The 14,553-nt window shown below is 34.7% G+C and overlaps 1 protein-coding gene across 1 annotated transcript in view; it reads left to right on the top strand.

The window, feature by feature from the left end:
* Positions 1–13,096, top strand: part of LOC114324509 (tubulin gamma-1 chain-like) — a 50,554-nt gene extending 37,458 nt beyond the window's left edge. Inside the window, exons 5-7 of the mRNA XM_028272367.2 lie at positions 1,413–1,656; positions 6,006–6,188; positions 12,401–13,096. Of these exons, the coding sequence (XP_028128168.1) occupies positions 1,413–1,656; positions 6,006–6,188; positions 12,401–12,589 (616 nt within the window). The 3' untranslated portion in view covers positions 12,590–13,096. The remainder of the gene's footprint in view (positions 1–1,412; positions 1,657–6,005; positions 6,189–12,400) is intronic.
* Positions 13,097–14,553: the final 1,457 nt, after the last annotated feature.

The raw sequence follows: 14,553 nt of genomic DNA, 5'->3' as shown, positions 1-14,553 counted from the left end.
TTGCGAACAGCGACAGCAAAATGGGGTGAGGCGCCATATTGTTGAAAATAAAGGACGCCTTCACTTGTTAATCCTTTCGCATGTGATCCTATGTTGTTAGAGGTGCAATAACAAACTTTGCAGAGCGTTTCCGCATCGACCTTATCGGTGAACGTTTAATAAAATCCTCAGTGCCAGCACATATTTTCGAGTGATTGGTCTTCCACTTCTTGGTGCGTCGAGAACGGTTCCCAATAAAAAGCCTTCTTCTCCCACGACAGCAAAGTTGGTCTGGACGGTGATGGTTTTTGAAAATCAACAACAAAATCATTCATAATGTCGGCTATTGTTTATTGTTATGACGACGTTCGTGTATCCACACTGCAGCGACCAAACGCTCTTCAATTGTATACTCACTTGTGTTCACCATTACGATTCAATCGCAACTATTTTGTCTGCCTGCGTGACCCTACAGATGCTCTTGATGATGCGCATGCGCCGGAACGCCAACAAAGGTTGGCGCGGTGTTGAAACTTTATTATTTTTAGTATAACCGGACTTTCCGGCAGAGACATGTTAACAATAGACCAGGCTAGTTATATGCCACTCAATTCATCGGGGTGTAACGCCAATATCAAGTACGGTGGTTTAGCTATCTTTGTCTGTCGTGCGAGTGTGAGCGTATCTACAGTTGAGTCCGGGAATCTTTACCCGTGCGTCAGCATTTAAAGCATACGAAATAAGTCGATGATAAGTCGGAAATTGAAGTTTACTAAACGCAACAGCAATTTCCGACTTATCATCGACTTATTTCGTATGCTTTAAATGATGACGCACGGGTAAAGATTCCCGGACTCAACTGTACCAAGAGGTGGGAGTAATGGAACGACACAAACACAGAGGCGGCGGCCATCATATGCTAGAGAGAGAAAGCTAAGCGCCGGTAGAGAGAGAAAAATAGACCACCGACCCGAACTGCTCCGCGTTACGCTATTTTTCGGACCTTGCCTAATATATGTGTATAATATCTTTGCTTTCCGGTCACCCTATATGTGTCGGTTGGAACAAACCTATTATAAGCTGCCATTATTATTCTATTACATTTTCATTGGAATTGTTTATTCAAATAGGTTTAAAATGTTTTAATGTTTAAATGGAACACTAAGAAAGCTTTATATTAGTAAAGTAAATATTATGGACAGATGGGAGGAGTCACATCTCAGGCAGTAAGAAATGTAACTCACAAGAATAAATATTATTTAAGCACTAAAAAATCATATAGAAAAATGGTAAACACATTTGTGATAACTTTGTACAATTGTTTCAAATTTATATAACTATAACCATCATGATGTGTGATTATCCTAAAACCAGAAAAACATTGTATCGTTTTCATAACAGTCTATTCCTAAGCCAGTATTTCTTTTTTTTAGATATCCTTCTTATATGAACAATGATCTGACAGAATTACTTGGCCCGTTAATTCCAACACCACGTCTTCATTTCCTAATGACGGGTTACACGCCACTATCTACAGATAATGATGAAGCAAATGTCAGGAAAACTACTGTACTAGATGTAATGAGAAGATTATTACAACCTAAAAATATGATGGTGTCCACAGCCCAAGATAGACATTCCCAGCATTGTTTTATATCGATATTAAATATTATACAGGTAGGGAGATCTCATTCGCATCTGCTCTAGAATTTGTACATGCTCCAAAATTGAAAAATGACGTTTGTTTTTTTTTTACAAAACTCCGTTCATTTTGAATATACCGTATCCATTTAAAGACCTTTTAAAGGAAATGTGAAGAGCTGTAAAACTACATTGATCACATAAAATCAAAATCTTTAAGTTAATGGGTTAGGGGGTGCAAGAAAGGTGATACTCGTTTTTTTGTTAAAAAAAAACCTTCCTCTTTTATTAAATCTTTTTTTCGTATCGTTATCTTTTTTGAATTGCACTGAAAAAAGGCAGATTTTTAAGAAAATTTAAAAATGCGGTCTATGATTAGATCGTAGTTTTTTTTTTCAAAAACCATGCATTTTAAACGGGAAGGAATAGATGTATTTAAATTCTGGTGGATACGAACAGTGCTCATTTTAAAGGTCTTTTTTGGTCAACTACAAAAAGTGTTGTCAGCATTAATCTGTAAAATCTATCATTTTTCTGAATGCGCGGATTTGAGCATTCACAAAAAAGTCTCCTTTCACCTACCATATCTCGCTTTGTATTGCAACTAGAAGATTTCTTAAAAAATCTTTTTGTTTTCTCATAAGCTACAAAAGCCTTTCGTACACTTTTTTCTTAGCAGTCAAGTTCAAAGTAAACACAGTAAAAATCGTCCAAATTTTTAATCACGAATAACTCCAAGAAGGGGCGGGAGCCATCCCCAAGATAAAAGTATATTTGGAGATAGGGTAGACTTTGTCTCTGGAACTACTTCGTACTGACTGTGAAAATATCAAGTAAATTGATGAATTAGCTCTTCATTGACTGCACTAACTAGTATTTTATTAGTTTTGATTTGGACAATTTTTTTGCTTTGGTTACTCTCTCTTTAAGTATATACATGTAGTATATATAGTGCGCTGGAATAAGTGTTGCCCCCCCCCCATATTAACTTATTTATTTTTAGCACATAAGCAAAACGCTTGGACAGGTCGATTTTTAAAATAATCATAGTATATTAAAGCATCAATGTTTCGAAGTTTGCGCGATCCCTCTTCAGGTGACAGTCATAACTTTGATTTTTTGAATGGGAAAGTACATCATGTGACACCTCATTTAAATGCTTTTGAAATACTGATTACAAAAATGTATACCTACTTGCGCAAAATTTCGCTCCAATGCTTTTTAAATGCATTCATTTTTTTGAAACCTGAGAAAACTAATAAGAATTTTTAAAAAATTTAAACGCAGAATGGAAGATTATGGAAGACATTATTACCGAGGCCGAAAGTCCCTAAAAACTTTTATAATGTTTATTTTAATAAATTGCAGAGGTGAAAACGAAGAGAAAATTTAGTATGATTTTTAATTTCAAATATATTATTCAAAAGAAACGTTTTGTTTATTCTAAGGGACTTTCGGCCCTAGGTAATAATGTAGTCTTTCGTTATGCGTTTAAATCTTTCAAAAATACTCATTAGTTTTCTCAGGATTCGAAAAAAATTAATGCTTTTAAAAAGCATTTGACCGAAATTTTGCCCAAGTATTATACATTTTTGTAATCAGTATTTCAAAAACTTTTAAATGAGGTGTCACATGATGTACTTTCCCATTAAAGAAAAATCAAAGTTATGACTCACCTGAAGAGGGATCGCGTAAAATTCGAAAAATTGATGCTATTATATACTATGATTATTTTAAAAATCGACCTGTCCGACCGTTTTGCTTATATGCTAAAAATAAGTGAGTTAAAATGGGGGGTTACACTTATTCCAGCGCACTGTATATTATTATATACTTAGTATAATATAGTATATATGTCGTAGGCAAGTATGAAATGCAGGCATTCTTGCAAAAGCCTAGTCATTTTCGTAATGACTAGGCAGTTTGTATAACGTTTTCATTTTTACAAAATGACTTCACACTTTTAGGCATTTGCAAAACCACCGGCAACGTGAACGTTTTTACAATATAATTTTGTCAAACGGTAATTTTATTTTGAAACATTGTTGCAATTTAGATTATGTTTATAAAATTTATTAAATTTAAATAATTAATGCTATGAAATTATTACACCCAGTGAAAATATTATAAAAATATTAACTTAATTAATTAAGGAACTTAATTAAATATTTTGGACTTGAACCATTATTTCACTGAACTTACTGGAAAAGCTATACGACGAGTTCATTGCACTAATTTGCTTAAATGATAAAATAAGATTATAAAACAATAACAAAATTAAAAAACATAACCCAAACTTATATATGACCTGTGCCTAAATTGCAACACTGTTTTAAAATTAAATTATCCTTTCCAGCAGTTTTGCAAATGCCTAAAAGTGTGTGAAGTCATTTCGTAAAAATGAAAACATATAAACTGCCTAGTCATTATGAAAATGACTAGGCTTTTGCAAGAATGCCTGCATTTCATACTTGCCTACGACATAAACAGGGTTTTAGGTAACGAATGGGCCATAGCTTAACGTTAGATTCCTGAGCTTAAAATAGATCGATTTAAGCTAACTTATTTTAGTACGAAAGTTGATAATAACCGAAATAAAGGATGTCAAAGTTAAACTTTTATTTTATTTACTCTTGAATATTTCCTGACAGGCATGGGATAACAATAATAAGCGGGGGTTTTTTGGGGCGAGAAATCTAAATTCGCCACCAAGATTATGTATTATCCAGAGAGCGCCACGTACGTCTTTTACGCGCTCATTTAATACGTTCAATTTTTTTATCCCCCACTCTATATAGTTTTTAAATCAAAACTTTTATTCCTCTATTATTTTTACTTAAAAAAAGGAATACTACGTTCATCTCGCTAAACTCAACCGTTTTCGAGATAAACGCATTTTATGCAATGACATAAATATGAGAACTTGCACAATTACTATTTTCAAGTTTATTTTTCGGGTGTAACTACAATGATAGAAGAAATGTATACCACCTTCTCAAATGCCTCAAAAAATGTGGGCCTGAAAGTAAACGAGGAAAAAACTAAGATGATAGCATCAACACCCAACAATAGAGCCAGAAACATCGGTCACCAATTCTCTGTTGATAACTCTACCTTTGAAGTGGTGGACAAATTCACATACTTAGGCTCCCTGATCACCAATTCTCTGTTGATAACTCTACCTTTGAAGTGTTGGACAAATTCACATACTTAGGCTCCCTGATCATCAAGGAGAACGTCATGACGGAAGAAATCAAGCGAAGGATAATCCTAGCGAACAAATGCTATTTTGGACTGAGTAGACATATGAGAAGCAGAAACTTAAGCCAAAAAACAAAAATAACCATATACAAAACCCTTATACAACCAGTGTTGACATATGGATCGGAGACATGAACCATCTCCAAGGCAGATGAAAACCTTCTGCTTATATCTGAATGAAGGATCCTGAGAGACATATTCGGTGGCATCTGTGAAAATGGTATTTGGAGGAGGAGGTACAACTACGAGGTATACCACAGATATAAACATATATTTGGTGGTAAAGACGTAGTATCTCTTATAAGAATAGGAAGACTAAGATGGGCAGGACATCTAGCAAGATCACAGCATAACAACCCTCCTAGAAGAATCCTTATGTCACAACCTGTGGGAAGTAGAAATAGGGGTAGGCCAAAACTTAGATGGAAGGATGGTGTAGATGAGGATGGGAGAAAAATAGGCGCAGCAAACTGGCAACGGTTGGCAATGGATAGGACTGACTGGCGTAATAGACTTGGGAAGGTCGAGGCTCTTTCATAGGGCTGTAGCACCATTGATGATGATGATGATGAACTACAATGATATGCAAAAAATTGTCTTGCATCGCATGAGCTAAAATGCGTTTATTTCGAAAACGGTTGAGTTTAGCGAGATGAATGTAGTATATCTTTTTTAAGTAAACATATTAAGAGAATAAAAGTTTTGATTCAAAAAGTATGTAGAGTGGGAATAAAATAAATAAACGTATTAAACGAGCGCTGAAAGACGTGTGTGGCGCCCTCTGGGTCATACATCATTTTTGGTGGGGAATTTAGATTTCTCGTCCCAAAAAAACCCTATCTAACCAAATTTCGTAATGTTATCCCATGCCTCTCAGGAAATATTCAAGAATAAATAAAATAAAAGTTTAACTTTGACACCCTGTATTTCGGTTATTATCAACTTTAGTACTAAAATAAGTAAATTAAATCGACTATTTTATGCTCAGGAATCTAAGGTTAAGCTATGGCCCATTCGTTACCAAACACCCTGTATATTATTTTCATCATCCCCATATTAATTTAATCATATATGATTTTTTTCTAGAATTTACATAAATCATTACCATTTTTATGTAATTTTAGGGAGAAGTAGATCCCACACAAGTTCACAAATCTTTACAAAGAATTAGGGAGAGAAAATTAGCCCAATTCATCCCCTGGGGACCGGCTAGTATTCAAGTAGCTCTATCGAGGAAGTCACCATATATACAGACAGCACATAGAGTGTCAGGGCTTATGTTGGCCAATCACACAAATATTAGTTCAGTAAGCATATTCTGATATTTTTACATGAACCTTTTGGCTAATATTCGGTCTAGTTATTAATATGTATCTCCAGTACACCGTCCTGTTTTTTAAATTATTAAAAAAGTCTTAAATATGGTTTTAACTGCTTCATTTGAGCGAGTCTACCACTTTCTGAAATTTTCAGAGTGCAGGATGGACGCTTTTCCACACTCACAACATCTAAACCTGTAGCTCTTGCGCGATTATGTTTTGTTATTACAAAACCATAATTTTTAATCTTAGTCCAAAAATAATAAACGTTAAAATAATAGTTATTTATGTACCAAGTCGGTAGAGTGACTCTTTATCGAACGAGTCTGATATTACGAGCAGAGCGAGTAACAGACGAGTTGTAGATGAGTTGTAGAAAATTCTGGTGTTTGCAAACTCCAAAACATACTTCCTAGTGTCGTATTTATCTTGATATCATTGATTAAATTGCTGAGCTGTCACATCTAACAAACAGTCGGACAAAACTTGACAATATCTTTCGGAATTAGCTAAAGAAGTGCATCTCCGTCTTGTACTTCGTTTTCTTTAATCTGAGCACCAAGGTGTTCCGTTTTTTTTGTCTTCTTCTTCTTGACTGGCTTTACAACTCGGGGTGAATCTTCGCCGCATCCACTATAGCCCTCTATCTTCCACATTGCGTTTCCATTTCCCATTGTTATATCCCAATCCTAGATAAATCGACTTCAACATCCTCCTTCCATCTTTTTCTGGGACGGCCTACTGATCATCTGCCGTCTGGTCTCTCAAAAAATACTGTCTTTAACACTCTATCTTCCTCTGACCTTACCACATGACCTGCTCATCTTATCTGGTTAGCTTTTATATATCTGACGATGTTTTCAGTACCAAATTCAGTCACCAATTCAGCATTACGGCGCATTCTCTACTCTTCTGTCACTTCATCTCTTTGAGGGCCAAATATCATTCTTAGTACCTTCCTTTCAAATACCAGCAGCTTATTTAACAACCTTTGAGTTAGAAGAAGAGGTAAATCATGGACAAAGAATATTACAGCAGGAAGTTTATTCTGCAATAACACAGCTAAAGGATGGCAAAGTAGCAGGTCCTCCTACTGAAAGATAGCATAACTACTCAAACTGATGGACAACGAATTAATAGCAAAAATCACAAAGATGTTCAACAACATATACAACTCTGGAGAAATACCAACAGAATGGCTGAAGTCTCAGTTTATTGCACTTCCAAAAAAACAAGGAGCCAAAAAATGCGAAGAATACAGTACGATAAGCCTGATGAGTCATCTCCTAAAATTGTTCGTAAAGGTAATCCATAAGAGAATTTACAAGCTACGTGAAAGCCAAATTTCGCCCAACCAATTCGGGTTCATAAATGCTGTTGGTACGAGAGGGGCTTCGTTTTCAATACAAATATCATTCCAGAGATGCAGAGACGTCAATTGCGCGACGTACACATACGCATGTCTGGTTGATTACGAGAAAACGTTTGATCGAGTAAAGCACGCCAAGATGATGCAAATACTAAAAGAAGCCGGAATTAACAACCAAGATCTGAAAATAATTAGAAACCTTTACAGGAATCAGACTGCAAACCTCAGAGTTGACGGTGAACACACCGAATGTGAAAATCATCCGTGGAGTGAGGCAAGGCTGCATTTTGTTCCCCCTAATTTTCAATCTTTACTCTGAAAGAATATTCATCGAAGCTTTGCACGAAACTAAAAAAGGTATTCTACTAAACGGGTACCGGCTAAATAACATTAGGTATGCAGATGACACCATAGTATTTGCGGACAACCTATAAGACCTACAAGTCCTCATGAACAAAATCGGCTATTACAGTCAACAATATGGACTCAATATAAACGTAAAGCAGACAAAGCTTATGGTCATTAGCAAGAAAAAGATAACAGAAGGTCAACTCTACATCAACCAAACCCCTGTAGAAAGAGTGGGGCACTGCAACTACCTCGACACCATAATCAATGAAGAATGGACCAACAACCAAGAGATAAGAGCGCGCATCGGAAAAGCTACATCAACCTTTAACCGATGGGGGCCTTTTTCAAGAGCCACGACCTTTCTTTTGATATTAGTGTAAGAATGCTGAGATGCTACGTCTTCTCTGTCCTTTTTTATGATGTTGAATCCTGGACCTTGAAGATATGTGCCGAAAATTGGAAGCATGTGAGATGTGGCTATATCGGAGGATTCTTAAAATCCCATGGACTGATCGTTTCACAAATGAGGAGATCATTAGAAGAATGGGGAAGTGCCGAGAGGTAAAATACCAACCACCATCAAATCTCTAAAGTTGGAATACTTTGGACACATTATGCGAAATGAATCCAGATATGCACTCCTACAAGCCATCCTGCAAGGAAAAAAATTTTTAAAGCGAGAGCCAGGAAGAAGAAGAACATCCTGGTTAAAGAACCTCAGAACCTGGTCCAAAACAACATATGTGCAGCTTTTCTGCGTTGCTGCAGATAAAGTGAAGATTGCCATGATGATCGCCAACATTCGTCACAGATAGGCACATCAGGAAACTGTTTCGCTTCCATATTTAAAAACTGGCCGAATTTAGATTTTCTTTTCAGCAGCTTAGCTCCGGTTACCTTTTATATGTCTGACGATGTTTTCAGTTCCATAAAGAGTCACCAATTCAGCATTGCAGCACCTTCTCCACTCTCCTGTCAATTCATCCCTTTGAGGGCCAAATATCATTCTGAGAATTTTTCTTTCAAATACCAGCAGCTTATTTAATTCCCGCTAATGTAGAATAAATATTTCTCTTCCACATATTTTAAATGGGCGAATAATTAACATGTACAGTCTTAATTCAGATTGTCTTTTTAGCAGCGTAGATCTTAATAATGATGATAGGGAGTATAATGCTCTATTCCCCGCAGCTATCCTTGCTGAGACCTCTTCTTTTATGTGGTTGTCGTCCGTGATTACAGCCCCAGATATTTAAACTCTTTTACCACTTCGAAGTTGTGGTCATTAATAACACTTGGATTTTTGGTTACGAGCATGTATTTCGTCTTCTATTCATTTGCTCGAAGGCCCAGAGTACTTGTTTCTTCCTCGAATTCCGAAAACACCTCTCTTACGTCTCTTGTAGAATGACCGACTGCATCTAGACTAGACAAATGGGCGAATGATTAACATATAATCTTAATTTAGATTTTCTTTTCATCAGCTTAGATCTTAATAATGGTGATAAGGAGTATAATGTTCTATTCCCCGCAGCTATCCTTGTTTAGATCTCTTTTTCTATGTGGTTGTGGTCATTATAGACCGGTCTAGTTAGACTCAAAAATGAGAGTGAGGTTACAATAATTACCATCAAGCTGAAAATTGGCAGGATTGTTCAAAATATCATTATAAATGAAATTTAAAAAGTCCTCATAAATCCGACCCGAGCTAAAAAATTTACGCGGGGTCAAAGGTCACCAAATATGGTTTTTAGCGATTTTCAGCGAAACGGTAAGTTTTATCATAAAATTAGTTCTAACAAAAAATGTAGATTAGATAATTATCTATAAAAAATATCCTAATACTTTTTTTTCGTAAGAGCCAACGTTTTTGAGATACAACGATTCAAAGAGTTGGAAGAGTTCTAATCGTCATAATATGTATTAGTACATCACTGAAGCTGTAAAACAAGTCAACATAATATTCTATCGGTCAACTTAGCTTAATTACACATAATAATATAAGATATTATAAATATATGATAATGTTTCTACTATACAGCTTGCGGTCTACCGAGGGATGCAATGTATAAGCTTTATTGTATGTATTACAGTGCCAACAAAAAAATCTTTACAAAGTTAATGTAACGCGAAAATAATAAGAATTATTATTTCAATTTTACGGCTTATTCCCAACAAAAATAGTAAATTGATATGACAAAGTATTAACTTATAATAATTCTTCTTACTTATGCGTCTTATTCAATTTGTAAAGATGAGTTTTATCGGAATAAACACGTTCTATCGGTACGTCGGCTAATCTAATCACCCTACCTATTCTTTTCTCAGAAGGGTTTGAACATAATAATGAAAGCCAACTTTTTAGGCAAAATGTTTATTGCTAAGTACTAATAAACATTTCAATATAAAATAAACTTTATGCAAATTTAATTTATTTACTATTATGCAAATTACATCGTTATCTTCCTGGGTGGCGAAATCCTTCAGGTAGATGACACCCTCGAGGTATTAGGTAATTAGTCTTGAGTACTACTCCGGAGTGAAAATACGTGTTATTACTTGATTGTGCTGAAGTTTTAAAAAACTAATTCAACTCCACAAGAAGTTATTTCTAACGGAATTAGCTTTCTTCTCTCTATGTATGGAGCGCCTAAAAAAACTAAGTGCTTAGATAAATTTCAATATGCATGTTTCTTTAAAAATACTCGAAATAAAAAACAAGTGCAGTTATAGTCGGTTCGCTAAACTGGCTAGATATTTTAGTCGATAATTTTTTTGTTTTTTGCCAATTTTACAAAAATTGTCAAAATTACTAACTATTTAGTGATTATTAACTATTTAGTAATTATTTTTTGCCAATTTTACTAAAATTGGCAAAATTACCGACTAAAATATCTAGAAAGTTGCGTCAGAGTTTAGCGAACAGACTATATCTTGTCTTCCTCCAACCTCAGCGGCTGCTTATAAACATCTGTTTCGGGTATATTACCAAGTTCAAGTGTGGCTTGGTTATCAACTAGATCCAGAAGACTGGGGATGGAAATTACTCGACAGTTCATTAGAACCTATTCAAACTTTACTCTCACCTGCGCCGGAAAAACTCCTGAATACAATTTTTTTGCAACTGTAAAAAGGGATGTAGCGCTAAATGTGGCTGCAAAAAAGTTTGACTATTTTGTTCGGTAGCATGCACTAATTGTCACAACCGGTCGTGCTCCAATGTTGAATCACCAACAATTGAGGATTCATTTGATTCTATCGAGGAACCATGCGATGTGTCATGATTGGGGCAATTTACTTGCACCCAGGATGAACAAGAAGAAGAAGAACAAGGAGAAGAGGTAGCAGAAGTATTAGAAAATTATGAACCAGTTGGATAAATTTCCCTTTTTTTTTAATTTATACCGCTTTTTATAACTTTTATCATTTTTAACCCTTGCCAATATCAATTATTCAATAGCTTCAAATTAAACATAATCATAACAGATCCGTAAAATGGGCCTACTGGGGAAACCACGTTAAAAAACGCGCTAAGTACACTACGTCAAAGGTGGTGTGGAAACGAGAAACGTGTGCGAATATTATGACGATTACAACTTTTTGAATAGTTGTATCTCAAAAACGGTGGCTCTTAGGAAAAAAGGTAATAAGACATTTTTCATAGATAATTATCTAATCTACATTTTTTGTTAGAACTAATTTTATGATAAAACTTACCGTTTCGCCGAAAATCGCTAAAAACTATATTTGGTGAACTTTGACCCCGCGTAAATTTTTTAGCTCGGGTCGGATGTATGAGGACTTTTTAAATTTCATTTATAATGATATTTTGAACAATCCTGTCAATTTTCAGCTTGATAGTAATTTTTGTAACATGTGTAAGTTGACCGGAGTATTAATAACACTTGGATTTTAATAACACTCGATTCGCAAATCGCCCTGTCAGCTCAGATGATATTTTACTTATTGTTTATTCTAAGGCCAAATTGAGTAGCAACGGTGATAGGGGGTCTCCTTATCTAAGTCCTGATGTTGTACTAAATGGCGTCCATGTTCTGTTTCGTATTCATACCTGTGCATATGAATCTGTCACGCACATTTGCCTTAGCTCCACTAATTTTCTTGTTATTCCCATTTCTAGAATCGCTAGACATAGCCTGCTTCTTTTTATCGAATCGTATACTTGCTGAAAATCTACGAAAGTTTGGTGTATATCTCGGTTGAATTCCCAGTTTTTTTGTCTGATCGTAAATATTTGATCTACTGTTGACCTTCCAGCACGAAAGCCGCATTGGTAGTCGCCTAGAATATCTTCAGAATACGGGGTTAGCCTCTTTAGCAAGATAATTGATAGAACTTTATATGCTGTACTAATAAGCGATATGCCTCTATAGTTTCGAAATTCTTTATCTCCTTTCTTGTTTTTTGTATAGAATTATATATTTGACAAATATGTATATTTTTAAATTATGATTTTTAGCTATTTGATCGGGCTCTAACCCAGTATGATAAACTCAGAAAGAGAGAGGCATTTCTGGACCAGTTTCGCAAAGAGGATATGTTTAAAGACAATTTGGATGAATTAGATTGTAGCAGAGAGGTGGTCCAAGACCTAGTTGACGAATATATTGCAGCCACAAGAGAAGATTATTGTACGTGGGAAAAATAAACAACTCATTTTGAAAAGACTGATCGTTGCCATATTTTTATTTCTTACTTAGGATAGTAAAAATTGGTAAATGTTACATGAAAATCAAAGAGTTTAGTCACTCTTCTATTCACAAATGGTTTACATAATTATTAAGAAGATTCATAGAGTAATCGCTATTAAGTGATTCTGTCCCACTCTTCGAATCTTTGTTAATATATTATAAGTTTATAGAATAGCTGTGAAAAAATTGTCTGTCTTTAAGACCATTTTTATGAATTTATCCATCCAATAACAAGACCTATCTTGGGTTTTATTTGAATAGTTTACTATTAAACTATTACTACTAAACATACCCTTACTAAAACTCTGAACGATTCGTACATTTTACTCATTTTATTTTCCTAATGAAGTTTTTCTTAAGATCTGCTTTCAATAATCTGTATATTTAAGATCTGATCTGTTCGATATAGGTGTACATTAACAATAAAATCTAACAAAATTTGTAATAAAAATAATAACAAATAATATGGGATTTATTTTACCTTAAGGGGATAGGCGTAAACTTTCGGCTTCAATGCTATTTAAATGCATTCATTTTTTCGAATACTGATAAAACTAATAAGTATTTTTGAAAAAAATTTAAACGCAGAATGAAATGTTACGTTATAATCCAGGGTCGAAAGTCCCTGAAACCTTCTATAATGTTTATTTTAATAAGCTACAGAGGTGAAAAAAAGAGAATTTAGTGTGATTTTTAATTTCAAATATCTCATTCAAAAAAAACTTTTTATTTATTCTAAGAGACCTTCGGCCCTCGGTAATAATGTAATCTTTCATTCTGCGTTTAAATTTTTCAAAAATGCTTATTATTTTTCAGGATTCGAAAAGAATCACCATGACCTATTAGGTTGTGATTATTAGGTCCTAAAATCAAAAAAATTTAAGTAAAATTTTCCATTTTAAGGGGTGCTTTCCATTTTTTAATTTAATTTTCCATTTCCAACAATCGTTTTTCCGATTATAGCGCCATCTATCCATAATTCGAAAAAATGTCTCGAATAGAAGTTGCTTATTTTTACGTAAAGAATCCAAATCTGTAATAAAAATTTGGGTGTCTCATTTAAGACTTTAAAGTAACCCCCCACCCCACCTCCGTGGGGGGTCATGTTTGGTACCATTCGATAGATTTTCCAAAAACATTTTGGAAGTGTATTTTGCAGTTTTTCGATCTGATGTTCATTTTGCGAAATAGCGCGGGGTTTGTATTTAAAATTTTAAATTTAACCCCACCGCTATCCTTGGGGGGTCATGTTTAGTACCATTCGAAAGATTTTTGAAAAATAAAGACGTATTTTTTATTTTTTCGATCTGACGTTCATTTCGCGAAATATTCGCTTTTTTTGTCAAACTTTCTGACTCACCCATTTCCTTACAATGGGTGTAAGATTTTTGAAATATACACTCTTTTGCATGTATAGTCCGTCCGCTCTAACTTTTCCCATGCGTCACGACTTATTTTCAAACAAATTAAGTCAAAACCTAAAGTGAAACGTACGCTGATGTGTGTAGTATATTATACAAAATGTATATACACATCGACGTTCGGTTCACTTTAGGTTTTGACTTAATTTGTTTGAAAATAAGTCGTAACGCATGGGAAAAATTAGAGCGAACGGACTATACTTAACTTACCTTATCTTAATCTGACAATTTCGAGTATTTTTAAGGATAGATTTTTTTCGGGCCCCCCTTAACGAACTTCCCTGTGTTAAGAGCCAATATATGGTAGAGGTACATCTGCATGCTGCCAGATTTCTCCCCATATGATAATCTGACGCACTCGAGTAACTGCAAAAATCCCCGCTTGGGCTCCCCTACCATAAATATTTGCCACGGCTTCAGAAATATTTCAAGTTGTTTATTAAATACATAATATTGATAGTGTATTGGATAAATAATTGATTTAAGAAGTGAAATTGATA

This window comes from Diabrotica virgifera, chromosome 2 (genome assembly GCF_917563875.1).
Source record: "Diabrotica virgifera virgifera chromosome 2, PGI_DIABVI_V3a".
Classification (NCBI taxonomy): Eukaryota; Metazoa; Arthropoda; class Insecta; order Coleoptera; family Chrysomelidae; genus Diabrotica; species Diabrotica virgifera.
Note: the sequence above shows the minus strand (reverse complement) of the source record. Positions and strands in the feature narration are given on the sequence as shown.